This window comes from Anoplophora glabripennis, unplaced genomic scaffold (assembly GCF_000390285.2).
Source record: "Anoplophora glabripennis isolate ALB-LARVAE unplaced genomic scaffold, Agla_2.0 scaffold84, whole genome shotgun sequence".
Classification (NCBI taxonomy): Eukaryota; Metazoa; Arthropoda; class Insecta; order Coleoptera; family Cerambycidae; genus Anoplophora; species Anoplophora glabripennis.
Genome location: NW_019416213.1, coordinates 915,967 through 934,174, shown reverse-complemented (window position 1 = coordinate 934,174; position 18,208 = coordinate 915,967). Strand labels below are relative to the sequence as shown.

Sequence of the window (18,208 nt, the reverse complement as noted above, 5' to 3'; positions counted from 1 at the left end):
AGGTCTAGATAATTTGCTGTCACACTTACAGCCCGAGCTAACAGTAAAAGTAAATTTAACCTTAAATTGAGTTTTGTTCCGTTAAATACGTCCCCAACATCTGCATAATTGCTGTCTCTGACGCGCTTGGATACATTACAATAAAAATAGAATAACTATAGGTTGACATATAAATATGTAAATGGGTGGGCGCCTCAAAAATAAGTAATTGATCGTTTTCAGTTGTGTTGACAACAAATTCTTTGTCATTAATTAACTCATCTAAAGAACTGACCAGGCAGATCACAGTTTTCAATTTTGTTTTAGCGACTCAGTATTTTTTAACTAAAACATTAGAAGAAAGAAACACAAAAAAATTTTTTTCAGTTTCATACAAACTATAAATACTATACAGGGTGATACAGAACTTATCCAAAAAAAATTCTGGATGTACAGGAGACCCTTATAAATTCAGTTTTGTAAAGAAAAAATCAAAAAGGGCAGTTCGAAAATGATTTAAAAATACACTTCTGCACGGCACTGGAAACTGGTCCACTCTAAAACCTGACCTCGCACAATGTGACCGGCATGGCGGTGTGATAAAAACGGACAAAAACTCTCGAAAGGAAAGAAATATGTAAATAGAATTTTATCGCACCTATTTTATATTGGCAAATTCAACTGCTTTTGCTTTTATTATTTAATAAAATTAATTTGTGTTTTTAAATAATAAAATCATTTGACATACCCGATGTTACAACAACAATTGTTCAAAATTTTATCCACCAACGTGTAAACACATTTGGGTCCGTCTTACTCAGTTTCTACGAACTAACACAAATGTTGTCTTGCTTCACCATAACACAAATGCTTCACCATAAATTAAAACGATATCCATCAACTCCGAATTGCTATACACGCAAACCATTTTTGACACTAACTACCCATTTTTGACACTAACTACTAAAAAACTATTGTAGGTGTTTACAATAGTACAGATAACAGGTAAATACTATGGCAACGACGATTGCAAAATCCGATTTCAGTATTCGGAGTCGCTGAAGCCACGTGCTCTCCACGCATATTGCGAATGACGCTAGAGACCACAGTTGTCCAGCTATGTAGTGGTTGAATGTACTATAACTTCAATAATTTTTTTCTCGGAAACTATAAGGATTTTACACAAATTTTTTTACGACATTGACTCCATTTCTCATGCCGCATCTATTCCCAATTTTTTTTGGATAAGTTGTGAATCACCCTGTATTTTAATTTTAAAGATTTTAAAAGTGATTTTTTGTAATTTAAAATGTGGCCCTTCATGTTTGTCTCTAATATTTAGCATCAGTTCCATTGACAAATAGTAATTAAGACTAAAGTGGAGAAAAGTAAGAAATATTCTGTATAAAGGTTAGATAGTCTTAAATGTTTAGTGACTTATTGATTGTGCTCGAGAAAATACTGTCTATCATACTTGTGGTTAAGTGTCGTCTAATATTGGTCATATTTGTTGGCTCTAACCTGTTGAAGCATCAGTCGTGTGTGTGTGTGTGTGTGTGTGCATGTGTGTTGCATTTTTCTCCTTTCTTTCAAATAAAACATTCGATCTGACCGTAAGTAAATAAAATTGTCGTATTGTCGATAGCTTTAATATTGCCCATGATAAAAAATTCGTAAAACATTTGAACCGGTCCATGTTGTTCCCAGAGCATTTCTGACGTCACACCACTCAACTGTCTCGACCCGACGTCTTTACGCACTATAAAGTATCTTTTGCACGCAGCCTTTGCGCCATTTCGTGCTTTTTTTTAATTTTGAGTAGATCAAAACCTCGGTATCATATGCTATAAATTCATTTTGATAAGGATTTATTAAGTATTAAATAAAATGAAATAAAAAAACCAATCAAGACGTAAGTGTTGTGTTGTGAATTGTGAAAATATAGAATAGAGGGTGAAAATCCAGAATTACAATTTTACCGTTTTCCTACATTCTTATGAATCAAAGAAAAGAAAATGGATTGTAGCAGGGCGTCGTCAAAGGTAATTAATATTTATCGACATCTCAAATCATTAATATTAATTACATACAAAATGTAATACCTACATAATTGTCGTTTTGTTAAAAAAAAGATTTAATTGAACATTCTAATGCAAAAAGAGAATAAGTATTTTTTTTTCAAAAATGATATGTGTATATTTAATAATATACACATACTCCTTTCGTCTGGTACAAATATGGAATATGCGGGCTTGATAGAAACAGAACTAGAAGATAAAAATCACTTATCCCCTTCTTGTACCATATACATATGTGTTGGTTATTTGCGCTTCCGTTTAGACCATATAAATCATAAATGATATTTTAGGTACATCATCATGTGAATATTTCATGTTTCTTATATGCCAAATGACAACAAAAATACTAACTTAAAAAAACTTTTTCATCTGAATGATTTAGTTGTCAATATTTTTTTCACTATTAAAATTTGTAATGATGTTTTGATAGTTTAAATGTTTGTCTTCTTCCATAGCTAGAGGTATCATGTTGGGCTCAGCTCATGTGGGCTAGCCGCTAAAGGGTGGTATGACGTCACAACATGGCTTCCGTGCGTTTTCCCGCGCTTCGTTTTCATTAATTACACAGGCCGACAAGACTTTAACAACAACACGAATTTACTTTTCCAAAGGATTTTGGTGGTCCAAATTTCTCAATTGGCTCTGGTTTTGGAGATATCCGAACTTAAAAGTGCCCAAATCGCAATTTTTTGATATATTTGAGGTTATGTTACATGGAAAGGTAAATATTTTCGCTGAAACCATTAATGGGGCGATTTCTCAAAGACAAAAAACAATATCGGAATAAATCCAAGTTGCAAAAATTTACCTATTCCTGTAACATTGTTTATTGTAAATATTTGTTATAACTGTTTTATTATTTCGATTTGGGTTTCCTGTAGATACAAAAATTAAATAAAATAAAATAACCCCAAATATGGAAAAAAAAATTGCGATTTTGGCACTTTTAGGTTAGGATATCTCGAAAACCAGAGCCAATTGAGAAATGTGGACTTTGTATTCGAATTCGGCGCACCAAAATCCTCCGGAAAAGTTTCTAGGTTGGAGGGTCGGCCAAATGTCGGCCTGTATTATTTTGAGGGAGAAATTATTGGAAAAATATTAGATTTTTCGCACATTAACTATGATTTATACCGAGATTTATACTTTCTGAATATGAATTAGGTAAAAAGAATACGATAAATGAAGCACTAGAATACATGGTCTGTAACGTATATGTCTCATAATCGTATTGACATGTTTTTCCAATTAGATTCAAAGACAAAATCCGTTTTTAAATTTCTCCTATTGAGGCAACAAATCTTGATCGAGTTCTGGGGGTATATTTCTCATAAAAATTTGGCAAGTTCTAAGGTAGTCTACAATCACGGCTAACATGATTATTACATTTAGCGAATACCACACTGCGTAATTAAATTTTTCAGCTAACGAAACGTTGGATAATCACCTACATTCGACTTTTTCAAATTTCACTCCCCAGCCGTACGTTATTATATTCGCTTTGGTAACGATTACGTCGAAACTAATGCAATTATTAAACCAATAAACGAATCCGGAATAACAGTAATAATTCTTACTAATGTGTGCAACGCTGATGAAACATTACATAAAACGCGGCATTGTTCTCAAAATACGTACAACAACGATAAGTAACGACTCGGTAATTACACCGCGAAAAGAAATCCGATTGAAATCTCGCATAATTCGATGTTAATTCGAGGCGATAAATAGAGATCTAACGAACTTAATAGATTAATCGTGTGTTGGAATAGACGATGATGTATCATTTAAGAATGCTTTATTACAACGGATTACAAATATCGTTTTAATTGGATGGATGCGTACGTGTGAGAAAATCTAGAGGAAAAACAACACGCGAACGAAGTGATACACTTTTTTGCTATGGGCGAGCATTGCGCTTGATCCTCGGCTTGATCCTTCCTGAATAACTCGAACATGATCTCTGTAATTCTGACAGATTTGGTATATTTTTATCTACAGAGTCACGTGACCAATAATTTTGTTTGAAATATTGCCTTCGCTTTGGCAACAAAATTTTTGGTGTAATTTTTCATGACAATTCATTCGTCTAATCGGCGTATAGTGGGCAAATCGACATGTTTCAATCGAAATCACTGAAACTTGGATTCTGTAGGTTTTTTGGTCTTTGAATCTAGATCTACTGCCAAAAATAAAAATTCCATATTAAGTGCTACTTAATTAGGGTGTTTCGTTTGAAACGTACATTTTTTTTCATTCCATTGACGAAATATAACTCTAAACGTTGGAAAAAAAATGTCACCAAACAGGTTTTAATTTTATTTTAAGTATAGTCTTTCCGATCTCAATTGAAGAAGTAAGAGGTTGGCAGTATGTACCAGGTTCGGTCGCTGACGCAGCAACTTGGCACTGAAATATTTGAAAAACTTGTTCCCATATTTATTTAGCCATAGTCGTATATCTACCGGTCTGGTCGCCCAGTTGAAGAATGAGCGCGCAGGCAAACGCGGCACAAGCACTGGGCGACCTGGCCATAAATTCAGTTGTCTAGAAATGGCCTAGCAGTGCAGTGCAGTAATGCGGAATTTGGTGAGATTCAGGTAATTTTAATTAATTTATTTATTAAACCATTCAAGTCACATAGATGAGCACTTTCAAAAATCAAAGATTCCCCTATAATTATCGTCAATGGACAATAAAATAAAATGATATGCAGCTGAGATATAGATAATTAAAAAAAACGTAGGTTTACGTGTTAAATGAATAGGGCAATTTTAAAATCAAACACCAAATACTTAAAATTAAAATTAAGAGCTGAAATTTGGCGTGAATTTTTTTCCGATATTTAGAATTATATTTCGTCAATGCAATGAAGCGAAAAAAAATTGACGTTTCAATCGAAGCATCCTACTATATCATTCTAGTGGATTTTTAATTTTTAGAAGATAATGACAGTCACAGTATATTTGCTATATCGAATTTTTGACAGTGGATTTAGATTCAACGACCAAAAAAACTATAGGATACCAAATTTCAACGATTTCGATCGAAAAATGACGTTGATACAGATTTTTGTCGCTTAACGTCGATTTGGCACACTTTCGGTATAAGCAACAGTTTGTTACTATTCATTGTAAACGAACAATTATGACTGATGACGCTAAATTGACAAACTGCTATGACTTCATGTCTTCATAGTAAAAATTTGCTATTTATTCTTTAACTGAAGTTTGATGGTTTTCTCCTTTTAATAAAAGCTTAAAGCATTTCGACGAAAAACAGAAATATTTATTTTTTAAATTACTTCTTTTTAATCAACAGTTCACGATAATCAATTCCAAAAAGTTTTATTTAGTTACATTTAACCCTTCAACCATTATACCCAGGTTTACTGATGTTTACTTAATAGTACCAACGATGCAATACTGGTTGCCTATGCTCGAGGATCATGTGGCTTGTAATTATTTATGAAGGTTCTTGAGCAACTTGTTAACATAATATACGTAGCTTTATTCTATAAGAACTGTTCTAATTTTAACTTTATTGATAATTAAAAAACTACCAAAGGATATCTACACTTAAAAGATGAGTACCCGACATAAAACCACGCATAAATCCGTAATTAAAATTTTAATGAACGGTATAATTAAGGGAAAAACGAAGCAGGAGCATTCCTCTAAACCACATTTCTAGATTCGCGGATTTCATTGCTATATATATAACGCAAAGTGAATAAAACTGGTGGTTTAATGAAGGGTCGTAAAATCCCCACGAGTCGAAATATTCTGCCTTCACATTTATATGCTGTACCGTGTAGGTATCTAAAAGGACGAAAAAACAAATAAATAGCTGCGTTACTACATTTACCATAATTTTTTAGACAACATTTAATCATGCAAGAAAACTGTAATGGGGTTTTTGCCACTTTTTCATCATAAAATGAAATAATGTAACAAACAACTTTTTATTTTTGCAAACGGCAGTTAAAAAAATGCAGTAATGAAACGAAAATGACGGGCAGCTGTGACGTATTAGCCTATGCTTTAATTGCGCCATCTGTTAACAGGAAGCTCAACTAAAATTTAATACCCTCTTTAGTAAAGAAACAGGGGGGTTGCATAAATAAGAAGTTTTCTATAATAACAACATCCTACGTCACAAGTTGATATCAATAGCCTACGAATATCAAATGTTAAAATCGGATAAAAATTTATGCAAGGAGCCATTAGAGAATTTGCTTGTACAATTCGCATCAACTTTCATTTGACTATATGTCTAATTCAATCCAATAGATATGGCACTGGAAATCTCAAGATGTCAGAAACTGAAGTAGTAGTAAATATCGTAGCATTTGCTCATTTTCATTATTATGTCAGTCACTTTTTCATCACATGAAGCTGAGGAAACTCATTTTGTACTGTGGGTATAAAATTAAGTGGAAAAACAAACACAACAACGTTGTTAAATGTGAGGTTAAATGTCAAAAAACGGTTGAAAGGCGACTAGATTCTTAAACATCGAAACTGAAACAATAAACAGTAAAACTGTCTAGCATCGGCTCAAGCAACAAGGAAAATTTAAGGAGGCCCTGCGACTCGAAACCATCGGGATAGGCGGCGGTATGCCGTGAGTCCAAGTTACGCAAAGGAGCCGACAAAAATGCAAATGCTGTGTAATGGAAAAATAAACGCCAAGAGGATTCGCAATTAGCCGGCCGCGTAAAATAACGGTGAAGTAATTTTCCAGATAACATTCGAGATATCTCTGGCCGTCGGATCGCAGCGACACGCCGGTTTATTTTAATACCGGGCTAAAATTACACCGCAGGAGCCGGCGACTGTACTCTGGAGAAGACGTCGGAGGCAACTTCTTGTCCACAGGGCGGCACGCGAAAGGACCATTGAGGGTCGTTTTGGTCCTTCGAACCGGATCATAACAAGAAAACAAAAGAAAAAAAAACGACTATCAAAATTATTTTGGTCATATTTGATTGGTTTAAAGTGTATAACATGTGAGAAGTATCAGATCAATAATTATATATCTCTACGATAGAATACTATGGATTTTTTATGAAATTTCAAGTGTAATGAATTTATTATAAAAGACAAAATTACGAAACTGTTATAATTTGAAGATAAAACAATCACAAATAAGAGCTTTTATAAAAGGTGAATAATAAGAAATTTAAAAAAGTATTTAAAAAAATGGCTCATATCTTAGAAACGCAGCATTCAATTGTTTTTCTAAGTATAGTTTTGAAATCACAAGAAAATTTCCTACAACTTTGGTCCATACTATTTTTTTCTAAATACGAGAACAACATGGTCAAAAGCTGTAGAATATTATTATTATTTTAACGTGGTCAATTTTTATAAAACTCTTTATATTTAATTGTTTATTGTTTTACTGTACATAACTTGGTTGATATTAAAATAAAAAAAAATATTTTTTAAAATGTTTAACTTTATATCGTATTTTATACTAAAAAACGAAAAAATGTTTCAACCTTAAAAGTCCTGAAAATATCGTAACAAAAACTGCGAAAAATCGACAAAACTTAATAGTATTTTTTTATTATATTTCCTGAACCCATCCAGATCAAAAAAGAAAAAATAACAACTATTTAACTTTAAGATTGAGGATAAACAAAGATTTATTACAACAAAAAAAAATCCATCCGTACACTTAGATCATTATTTTTCAACTCGCCATAAACATTTGGACTCCAGAAGGCCTTTTGGAATATTTTTAACAAAGAGGAGCGGCCAACTGCCCATTACATGCAATTAGAGGCAATTAACACTTGTTAATATTATTAAATTTGAATCCAGTTAAAAAATTATTACTGTCATCACGACTAAGTATAGAAGTAGTTTGTTCAGAGAAACAAAGAAGCAAGGAGATTCAATATTCTCGTTTGAGGAAATATTATTAATAACATTTAGGACATTTAAAGTAGGTACGGTGAATAAGAGGTGAAAGTACATCAGTCAGCAAATTGTTAGTTATTAAAAAACATTTTGATACCTATAGGCTATATCCATTTTCAGTGAATAAAAGTCAATTTTGTTAATTGTCAATAATAATAATAGTAATATTCTATAAAAAACAGTAATTATTATCGCTAAGAAAACAGCTAATTTTATCAAATTATATTCAAAGAATACATTTAAAAAATGTGGTTATAATTATCAGATTGTTTATCTTCAATGAACATTTACAAAATTCCCGTGTAATATAAAGGAATTCTCCAAAAAAATTGTTAATACCACTAAAAAAAATAATTACCTAGTTTAATCGAATTATATTCAAAGGAAAAATTATCAACTAACAAACATGTTTTTACACTTTCAAAAAGTGAGGTTATAACTTGGAAACCGCATAATAGACGGCCTATTTTTCGCGGCCCACCGTGTATCAGTAAATTTAGATGCAAGATACATTGCAGACGACACATTTTAGCTTGTTGGAAATAAATAAACGCTACTGGTTCACATTTATACTTGAGCCACCAAAAACAAACAAAAGAAGATGCTACTGAGCACAGACGAAGAAACGCGTCGAATATGCGGCTCGGGAAATTCTGTCCGATAAATTATATGGGCAATTGTCACGACCAACAATAGTTGAGGATAAATCGGACATAGGTATTTGGGAAGGTTACAAATGTAAAAAGGATTTAAATTCGGTTCCCACAGCGGCCGAAGCTCAGCAGAAATTTACAGACATCCGCATCACATGCAAAATATCAAAATAATTTAATTCTTGTTGAAATGTTCTACGAATTGTTATTATTTCTATTGTGTTATTTATATACTTTTTAAATATTTACCATAACAGCATCAAGTGTGCTTGAACAAGTGTCAACAGAATGAAGACTAATAACCCTTTGGAAACATTTGAAAGCCCATACAAACAACTGAACAACCTTATGTCTACGAAAGTTAGATTCCCTAATATTTGAAATTCGAATGTAATTAAAATAATTATATCTGAAGCTTCAACAGATTACTGATTATCGCTGACGTATTCCAGACTGTTCTATGCATTATTTTTAGTTCTACAACGTCAATGGTGAGCATCAACAAATATAAAGATGATGAAGGCTGCTTCGAACAAGCAAGCATAGAAAAAAATTATTAAATCAAAGCAAATAACGGTAGGGTAATAATAATGCCTATAAATTTTTAAAATTCAAATTAATTTAGAATCAGATTTTACAATCGAATGAATCATTTATGGCTTGGAAGTAATTTAAAATTAAAAAGGTATAAAAATAAAAATTATTTAATTATTCAACAGATTAAGTAGGTATATCCTTAAACATCACAAAAATATATGGCGTAATACTAGGAATAGCCATTTGTTTTTTATAGCTGTGTATATTTAAAGGCCTTTCACGTCTAATTTGACCTTTAATTTAAAAACTGGATCTACAAAATCCATGTCCGCAAAAAGTATTAATTATTTATAAACCTAATAATTTATAATCAGCGGCGAGGTATAATTTATAAAATTGTATATATTAATTGAAAATTATCTAATAAAGCTACATATGATTATCTAAAATGGCAAATCACATGTTTCGGCGGCAATAAAAATTGATAAATTTATTGACTAAATTAGCTTGTATAGGTATGAAATGCATACTTGTTTAGCAAATAACTAAATAGGCTTTCATTTCCGCTTGTTGTAAAAAATAAATTATATAAATATAAATTCATCGAGCAAGTGTAATCCACACAAAATGAAATACCTAAATACATTGCCCTTGCAATTAGTCAATTCTGATCCTGTAAAATCGTACGGGTAATCCAAAAGTCAGTCCGTCGGAAAGCACATTCAACTAAACTATTTCACAAGGAAATCCTTCACAAATACTATTTGTCCATTGCACATCACAGAACAAACACTTTTCGCCTATTTTTCCAGTCACCTGTAGTTCAAAACACCAACTGATGGTTGTAAACAAAAGTGCGACCGCATCTAGCAAGCCGTTTGCTGTCCACCGCACAAAAGACAATCGTCCCGTGTCCACCTGCAATTCACAGTTCACTTTATTCCTCCTCGATCAATAAAATAAACAGCTCTGATTGTTTACACGCTAACAATTAATAATTGTCCACGATTTTGACAAACTAAAATTCAAAATTCAAGTGGCACCGAAACCCGCCGACGTTGTCAGTCGTCAGAAGTTCGTAACAGCAAGCATGACAAGTATGTAAAGTATTGTAGGAATTGTAGACACATTGCTCACATTCTAACGGATATTTAGCCTAAAACACTGCGAAAACTGTATGAAAATCGTTCTTAAACTGCTAGGTACTTACCAAAATTAAAAATGCGAGCCTCTTCGGCAACTTTATGGATAATTAGGACGGATTTTAGTCCGTTAATACGAGGAGTTTGTCTGTTTGTGGTATGCTAGGAATGGTACAAAGAATCTGGACAACGCGAAGACTACTGCGCACTCGAAATGCGCATAGTAAGCGTTCTAAAGCCAGTTTTCTTCCAAAACTCTCTTCGCTCCCCTCCAAATATAAATACCAATTGCATTGTTGGCCGCCGCGACACCTAGCGGCGGATAGATTCGTTCCTATCCAACGCTGACAAAGTTTCCATCACCAGTACTACGAAGACTTATAAATGCTTGTAAGAGATGGCCACGTGTTTTAAATATTTTTCCTCAATTACGAAATCACACAATCACATAAAAAAAAATTAAAGCTTTTGAAAACCGTTTTTAGAATTTGATGATCCTTGAAACTCTTAGAATAATTGTATAAACAAAAAAAAAGATTCTATAACTCAAAGTTCTATTTATTTGTCCAACTACTAAATAACACTTAAAAAGAAAAGTATAAACACAAAAGTCTTTATTAAAAAAAGTACAACTTATTGACAACTTGACTAAAAGAAATCTGGTTTATTATTTCTGTTCTTCTTCCACTATTTCGTCTATTTTCACCTCTTCATTCTTCTTTTTCAGTAACCAGCTTCTTTAGCTTTACGCCTTTCTTCTTTCATGGCCTTCTTCTGTTCTTTTTCCTTTTTCTCAAGCATCTCCTTGAACTTATCATCCCGTGGATCGACAGTATAACCAAAATGCCTTTTGACTTCTTCTATTAATCGATCTTTCCGCTCCTGAAGAAAAGTAAAAAATTAGAATTATTATACTGTGTGGCCCATTAAGAACTAAAAATCTTTAAAAAAATTTTTGAGGCATACGATTTGAATGAATTTGATAAATAGTGGCCTTCCAGATATTCATTGATGGTCCAGTCAATTCATAGTGTTGTAATTTTTTTTATGAGTGATTTTACATAATTCATTTCAGGGATTACTTTATTAAAAATATGTTTGTGTCTTTTGACGTTTCTTTTGTTTAGGTTTATAATTTTTACGTTACTTAGTTCCACTTTAATAATCTAGTGAGCATTGGATTATTAAATGGACGATTGTAATTGGTTCAACAAGTACATCTAAAAATCAGTTTATAAAATAAAAAAATTTGAATCGAGAAAAAAATTAAAAGGGATACCTAGTTGTTAATGGGCCGCAGTATATATAACCAGTTTGCAATTTTATAGTTAAAAATATTGACTTGTGTAAGGAAAATATCACTTTTACAATTATTTTTTTACAGTTACACTCTTATCATAAAAATGCTCCACAATTTTACAGGTATTTTAAAATTTATCTCTGTATAAGTATTTATTGCTGTAGAGATATCCTCCCAAATATTAACAGTTAACTTCAACTTTCACTTTATGCAAATTATTGTCAGTTAGGAAATTTTAGGTTATCCATTGAATATCAGGTGAGAAATTATTTTTTAAAGCAACTACGAAGAGAATTTATCCATCAAAATCAATTTTATGCTTATCTAGTAAATCACAATATGTAACAATGTAATTTTAGAAAGGTTAACGACCCACCTTTGCCGACTTAGCCTCGTTTTCTTTCTTGGCAATGCGTTCTTGTAACTCACGAGTCCACACATCCAACTTTGCCATTTTCTTAATAATATCCGCTTGTCGAGCTAATATCCTTTCCTCCTTCTCTTGTCTCTTCTGCTTAGCAGCTGCTACCATTTCCGCAATTGTAAATGGATGTTTAATTCGTTCGTACTCCTTAGCCTCATTTAGTTCGTCTTTTGTAGGCCAGCAGATTGATGGATTGACACCAGAGGCTTGCCCATATCTTCCGTACGTGCGCCTGATATACTTTATTGTCCCATGATGCCAAAGCATCGGTTCAGGGTAAGGATTTTTTTCATGAAGTATGTTTCTGTCAGCGTCACGCAGTCTCGATTTGTTTCTCCTCCTTTCTATTTCTTCTTCTCTAATCCTGTCTTCCTCATCTACGACTAAATGTAAAATATGGTTAACAGTACAAGCATTGAACCGAACACGAGTATACTAACCTTCTGCAAAAGTAGCACTAGATTCCTGTTCTAATTTTTCTATATTTAATTTAGAACTGCTATTTCTCGTGGGTAATAAAACACGGTGAATACTTACTAATCTTTTCATAACCTCTCTTTGAATCATGGTGTGGTTTATTAATGTACGGAGTAAAATATTACGAATATAAGACCGTGTAACTTGCACACATTGGAACAATGAATAATAAATTTTCAAAATGAATAATTTAAAATAATATAATTTGTGTTTGTACTCTTTAAGTTCTTTCCATTTTTAACCTCTACTAAAATAACTCTACCCCTCTACTACCCTACCACTTCCCCTATTCTATTCAAATTAATAGAGACCATAGAACAATCAAAGAGTTTAGAATAAATAGAGGTAAAAACTTAAATGTATCTGTGCAAAGCAAAGACTGCCGTTTTCCACATCTGGTGGACTTAGATGAGGGATAAATGTCCTTGGAATTATCATTTTAAAACTTGTAGTACAACATGACTGCACAAATGAGCTGTTCAGCTATAATTATAATGTGGTGACACAGAATATCCTAACTACAATTCTGTGGTGGTGAGCTGGTGAGTGCAAGAAACCAAGAAGTGGAAAATTGATAGTATCTCTTATCTTTATCTTCTTAAATCCATGATAACATTGTATGCACGCGTAGAGGTAACGTGATGGATTTAGAGATAGTGCACTACTCGCCAAAGAATATTATATCAGAAATTATAAATTTTTTATTTTTTTTAATTATTCAATCTTACTTTATTAAAAAAAAAATCACAAATGAATTAAGTTATTTAAAGAAATTATTCAGATAAATAAACTAAATTAAACAGTAACTTTTCCTTTATTATAAAAAAAAGCATATGCAAAAAAATTATAATTTTGCACTCTTAATACACTTTACATTACGTAGGTATATATTATTTAATTTCATTATTATTATTATCTTAACATTCAAGTATAATTCTGTAAAAATATAATTCTACTAGAGCTAATATTTTCCCTACATACAGGGCAGGATTTCTGGTAACTTAAACTTTCATAAATACAAGTCCAACAAAATACATGACCGCACGTTGTTGCGCAGGGTGATTTCATATTTTCTGCACACAAGACACAAGTCCTGTTGGATGTACTTAAAGAAACGGGAAAATTTTCCGAAACATTTCTATCATGATTGAATAAAAGTTGATGTATAAAATTAAATAAAATATAAAATAATGATATATGACCTAACAGATTGAAACTTCCCGTAAATGTATCGTCTTGCAACCATTGTCTCAAGAGTACCTGCAAATATGTAATTAATTCTAATATCTATAATAGTATTATTTCGAATTACATATCGTATACCCATTAACCTATTTGATAAATTATAATATTTGCCATTGGTGTAGAAAATAGATTGATGTATTCTCGCAACAGTTGATTTTCGTTCTTTGATGAAATCTATACATCGCAAAAGAAATGATTTTGCTTCTTCCCTTAAGGCTGTCGATTTAGATATTTTATTTTTGGAAGAACTGAGTAGTCTTTCGAGTAATGGTTCACCACCTATATAAAGAATTAACCATAAAGTTTGTACCTACGAGTATAGATAACATTAGCAACTTTTCCAAATCGTTAAATACTTCAAACCATTTTTGAAGGAATGTGTCCATCCTGATCGACCCTTATGGTACCCGTATACTCTTCTCCTAGTGTCTGTAAATTCGCCAATGAAGTCATTACATAGTACCACACATTCGCCACCCGTGGTATTATCTTTCTCATTTTATGATAATTCTTAGCACCCATAAGTTTAAAAAAGGTATGCATCTGGTTTTCGACATCTTGAAGAAATACTTCATCCCTTTGGGTTAATCGTAAGACATCAGCTACTTTTGCTTCGTAGAGACGCATTTTCAAATATTTTAATATACTGAAGTATATGTCCAGATTGAACTATTTTCCTTTTGCAATACGATAAAATTGGATAAAAAACCATGTAAACAAGGATTAGACTATAAAAACATCTGTTGTTGATAATGATAAAATAGTTCAAATCGTGCCATTTCTGTCGAGTAGTTAATAGTGACAGTAGTTCTAATATCGACATGTTCTAATTTTGCACTACTAAGGTTGTAGCAACTCCCAGTAGATGGCTCTAAATTAAAAAAAAGTAAGAAAAGTCAATCATTTACGTAAACTAAATTATTTACATTCATTCCTTACCTCGAAATTCCTGTCAATAATCAACAACAATTCTAATACAAGCTCAGTGGTAAAGAAACAAAATTAATTCTAAGACTAATTTTAAATATATTCCCGCCCTCCTCGAATTTGACAGTCAACCATGGGACGTGTCATTTCGTTTACATTAACAATTTTTAAATAAAAGTACCTCTCGCAAATACTTATGGTACCTAGTATATAGTTTTAGTTTTGAAATTTTTACTTCTACTGGCCTTAAGGTAATTTTTTTAAAATTTAAATTGTAGGTTATGTTTTTTAATCAAAGAATGAAATAAATATGTGCTTAATTTGTTTTAGAAAAGCTCTTCAGTTTCAAAAAGTAATTCTAAGGAAAATCTCATCATGCAGAAGAAAGGTAGATATTATTTATATTACGAATAATTTATTGCTGAACCATAATTTACTTTTAGAAGGTAATACAAATTCTTTAAAATATATAAGTTTAGTAACGTTAACTTTACAAAATGCCCTTTTGGGATTGAGTATGAGGTATGCAAGGACTCGCGATGGGGACATGTTTCTATCATCAACAGGTATGTGTAATTTATTTAAATTTTTTAAATGTCATTAGTCTAATGTAACTAATATACCTAATTATTTAAATGAATATGAAAGTTGTGGGGGGCTTATTTGATGATCCATGTATTACAGAATGACGATTTTATATTTAACTGCTACCTAATATCCTGTCCTTCAGATTAGAAAGTGATTTACAGTCGTCTTCAGTAGATTTTCATTAAGATGTTAAATCCTGTTTTGAACACTATTACTGTTGTTTTCAGTATTATGTACAACAATAAGTAATCTCATGATCTGTTATAATTTGTTTCTGATAAAAATGATTAATTTGCTTTGGAATGAGCAAACCAAAAAATAAATTAGCAAGATTTCTGATAAAATTATTTAATGTTTTTATCAGCATTGAATTTTGAATGACTGTGTTTACATTTTGCTGTTAAAGATTTCTTCATTTCTAGGTAATATTTAAATATAGAATCAACAGTCCAAAGATATGTATATCAAAATTATCTTATTAGATAAGTGTTGTAAAATTTTTCCATATTTACAAAAGCAATATTTAAAGAGCCGTGATTAAAATCTGGCATGCTGCTCGGGTTGCACGAAATTTGCGAAAAATTGGAAAAAAATATTTTTGCAAGATGATTTTTTCGTGCACGAATATTGGCGAATATTTTCAAGTGCACCTTGAAAAAATTCTCGCCTTTACAACACTAGTAAATACTATCTTTTAGGGAAACCAAAATATTAAGTAAATAATACAAAAATTTATAAAATTGATGGATAAATATTTTTTTAGCTGTTCTCATGTCCGAAGTGGTGAAATTAATTACATGCATAGGAATAGTGTACATAGAATCAGGGGGAGTAATCAAACTGTTTGATACCATCGACAAACAAATAATCAAACAACCCATAGACACACTCAAAGTATGTGTGCCTTCTTTCGTTTACGTTATACAGAACAACCTTCTGTATTTATCGGCATCCCATTTGGATGCAGCAACATATCAGGTAATAAATACACTTCACTAAATGCTTGACGAAACAGTATAGTCAATTTTAAAGTATATAAATAAAATATATGAAATATAATTAGATAATTATTTAAAATACTATGGTTTTTTGTGTTATGCCATAGCATTTCCTAAGCCTTAGGTAGGAATCCGACACACCCTTGTTGTTCTTGGGCAAGGCTCTGTGGGCAGACATGCTATCAGCACCCCTATTGATTTCGGCTCTCATCGGTTCTAAGGTCGTTATCGATGGTACCATTCCTCAGACAATGGTGGTCCTCTGAGACGTTTTATAAATGGCCCGTTCGCATTCAATAATTCCAGACGTTTCACCTTTCTGCACTATCAACATCTCCAGTGGTGACTGCAAAGCTTCGCTGTGACAGAGTCTGATGTGAAACATTTGCAAATATTTTATGTGACAGTTGCAGACCACTATGAAATGTCTTGAATGACCGGCATTGCATGATAATGGATCCACCGTCACAGAGCCTAGCCCAAGAACAACACTGCAGGTCAAAGACTCCTTGCTAAGGTTAAGGAAAACGCATCGTGTACTTTAAAGAACAGCACGAGCGGCAAAAGCATTAAAATCACAATCCATACTTTGTTTTTGTTTTCAGGTAACGTATCAACTAAAAATTTTAACAACGGCCATGTTCTCAGTTTTCATACTGAAAAAGGAGCTGTTACGCACCCAATGGATCTCTCTTTTAACTTTGATAATAGGAGTGGTTCTAGTCCAACTTGCTCAATCTGGCGATGCACCTACTGCCGCTACCGGCCCCGAACAGAACAGATTCATCGGATTTATGGCGGCATTGGCAGCGTGTTGTCTTTCTGGTTTCGCCGGGGTCTACTTCGAGAAAATGTTAAAGGGTAGTGACGTGACCGTTTGGATGCGTAACGTCCAACTGTCGCTGTGCTCGGTACCTTTCGGCCTGATCTCCTGCTTCACCTATGACGGCCAAATTATCAAAGAGAAAGGTTTCTTTTTCGGATACGACAAATTTGTTAATTATCTGATCGTTCTTCAGGCTTGTGGGGGCCTTATAGTCGCGGTCGTTGTTAAGTATGCCGACAATATTTTGAAAGGTTTCGCCACGTCTTTGGCCATTGTCATTTCCTGCGTTGCTTCTATATACATATTTAACTTCGAACTCACGCTGCAGTTTGCACTAGGAGCCCTGTTTGTTATCTTTTCCATATTTCTTTACGGACATACTCCCAAGAAACCTGTCGCGTCTGCCGCGTATAGAGTATAGTGTTTACTGCCTGTCCAGAGGATTTTATATGCCAGTTTTATTTTATTTTTAAGGCCCCTCCCTGCCGTTATCAATATGCGAATCGTGAAGTTGTGATGATAGTCGTCTGAGAAATTATATTGACTTAACTATTTTTTAATTGTAAGTTTTATTCTTGAAGTAATATACTGCCTATACGGGGTGCTTTAAATTTGATATTTTCGCAACAAAATACTTTTCTTGCTTGTCTTAAGGCCTTTAAGTCATTATTTATGGATAGATCTGGATATTTCTTCACATTGAAAGATTAAAAATGATATTTTCATCCTTGTTCATAGTATAGACAAAGTTGGGAATAAAAACAATAGATGGTAACGGGATTTACACTAAGAGGAATTTTGAGAAAGAACGCCATCTAGTGTTTTCATTCCTAAGTTTGACTATAGCCTCATTTCGTCCATTCGAGTCAGTATTACATGAAATTTTAACATTTTAAATTATTTTTGAAACATCGACTGTCCCTGTTTGTGATTATACTTAAGTTAAAATGTATTAAAAATTGTGAATTTAATTGGTAATTCTTGATCGAGTCATATATACATACCTTTATACAAAATTATTTATTTATATAAATTCCATAACGTTATTAAGTGGTGATTGACATCTTTTTATATACTTACCTATTTATAAGTTATAAATAAAGT

At 32.5% G+C, this 18,208-nt stretch overlaps 4 protein-coding genes across 9 annotated transcripts in view; 1 reads left to right on the top strand and 3 right to left on the bottom strand.

The window, feature by feature from the left end:
• LOC108904470 (protein scalloped) overlaps positions 1–10,510 on the bottom strand; it is a 200,726-nt gene extending 190,216 nt beyond the window's left edge. For 4 of the 5 annotated variants that reach the window (XM_018707050.1, XM_018707051.1, XM_018707053.1 and 1 more), the window contains exon 1: positions 10,388–10,510. Coding sequence is in view for 1 of the 5 variants with exons in the window: in XM_018707052.2 (XP_018562568.1) it covers positions 9,814–9,823 (10 nt within the window). In the remaining 4 variants the exon portion in view is untranslated. Of the gene's footprint in view, positions 1–9,813; positions 10,231–10,387 lie in introns of those variants that run through there. The other variant, XM_018707052.2, reaches the window with a different exon arrangement.
• On the top strand, positions 1,539–18,191 carry LOC108904472 (UDP-galactose translocator). 2 transcript variants are annotated; one of them, XM_018707056.1, is made up of 5 exons: positions 1,539–1,592; positions 15,023–15,080; positions 15,136–15,258; positions 16,044–16,258; positions 16,884–18,191. In XM_018707056.1, the coding sequence occupies exons 1-5, from the start codon at positions 1,542–1,544 to the stop codon at positions 17,523–17,525; spliced, it is 1,089 nt and encodes a 362-aa protein (XP_018562572.1). In that variant the 5' UTR covers positions 1,539–1,541; the 3' UTR covers positions 17,526–18,191. The 2 variants fall into 2 exon arrangements, with proteins under 2 accessions (XP_018562572.1, XP_018562573.1); XM_018707057.1 differs by lacking the exon at positions 1,539–1,592 and adding an exon at positions 14,860–14,943.
• On the bottom strand, positions 11,043–12,797 carry LOC111693126 (growth arrest and DNA damage-inducible proteins-interacting protein 1). The gene is made up of 3 exons (XM_023457275.1): positions 12,484–12,797; positions 11,996–12,426; positions 11,043–11,201 (listed from the first exon to the last, which is right to left on the bottom strand). The coding sequence occupies exons 1-3, from the start codon at positions 12,608–12,610 to the stop codon at positions 11,043–11,045; spliced, it is 717 nt and encodes a 238-aa protein (XP_023313043.1). The 5' UTR covers positions 12,611–12,797.
• LOC108904473 (peroxisome biogenesis factor 10-like) lies at positions 13,415–14,505 on the bottom strand. The gene is made up of 3 exons (XM_018707058.1): positions 14,129–14,505; positions 13,833–14,075; positions 13,415–13,780 (listed from the first exon to the last, which is right to left on the bottom strand). The coding sequence occupies exons 1-3, from the start codon at positions 14,390–14,392 to the stop codon at positions 13,445–13,447; spliced, it is 843 nt and encodes a 280-aa protein (XP_018562574.1). The 5' UTR covers positions 14,393–14,505; the 3' UTR covers positions 13,415–13,444.
• Positions 18,192–18,208: the final 17 nt, after the last annotated feature.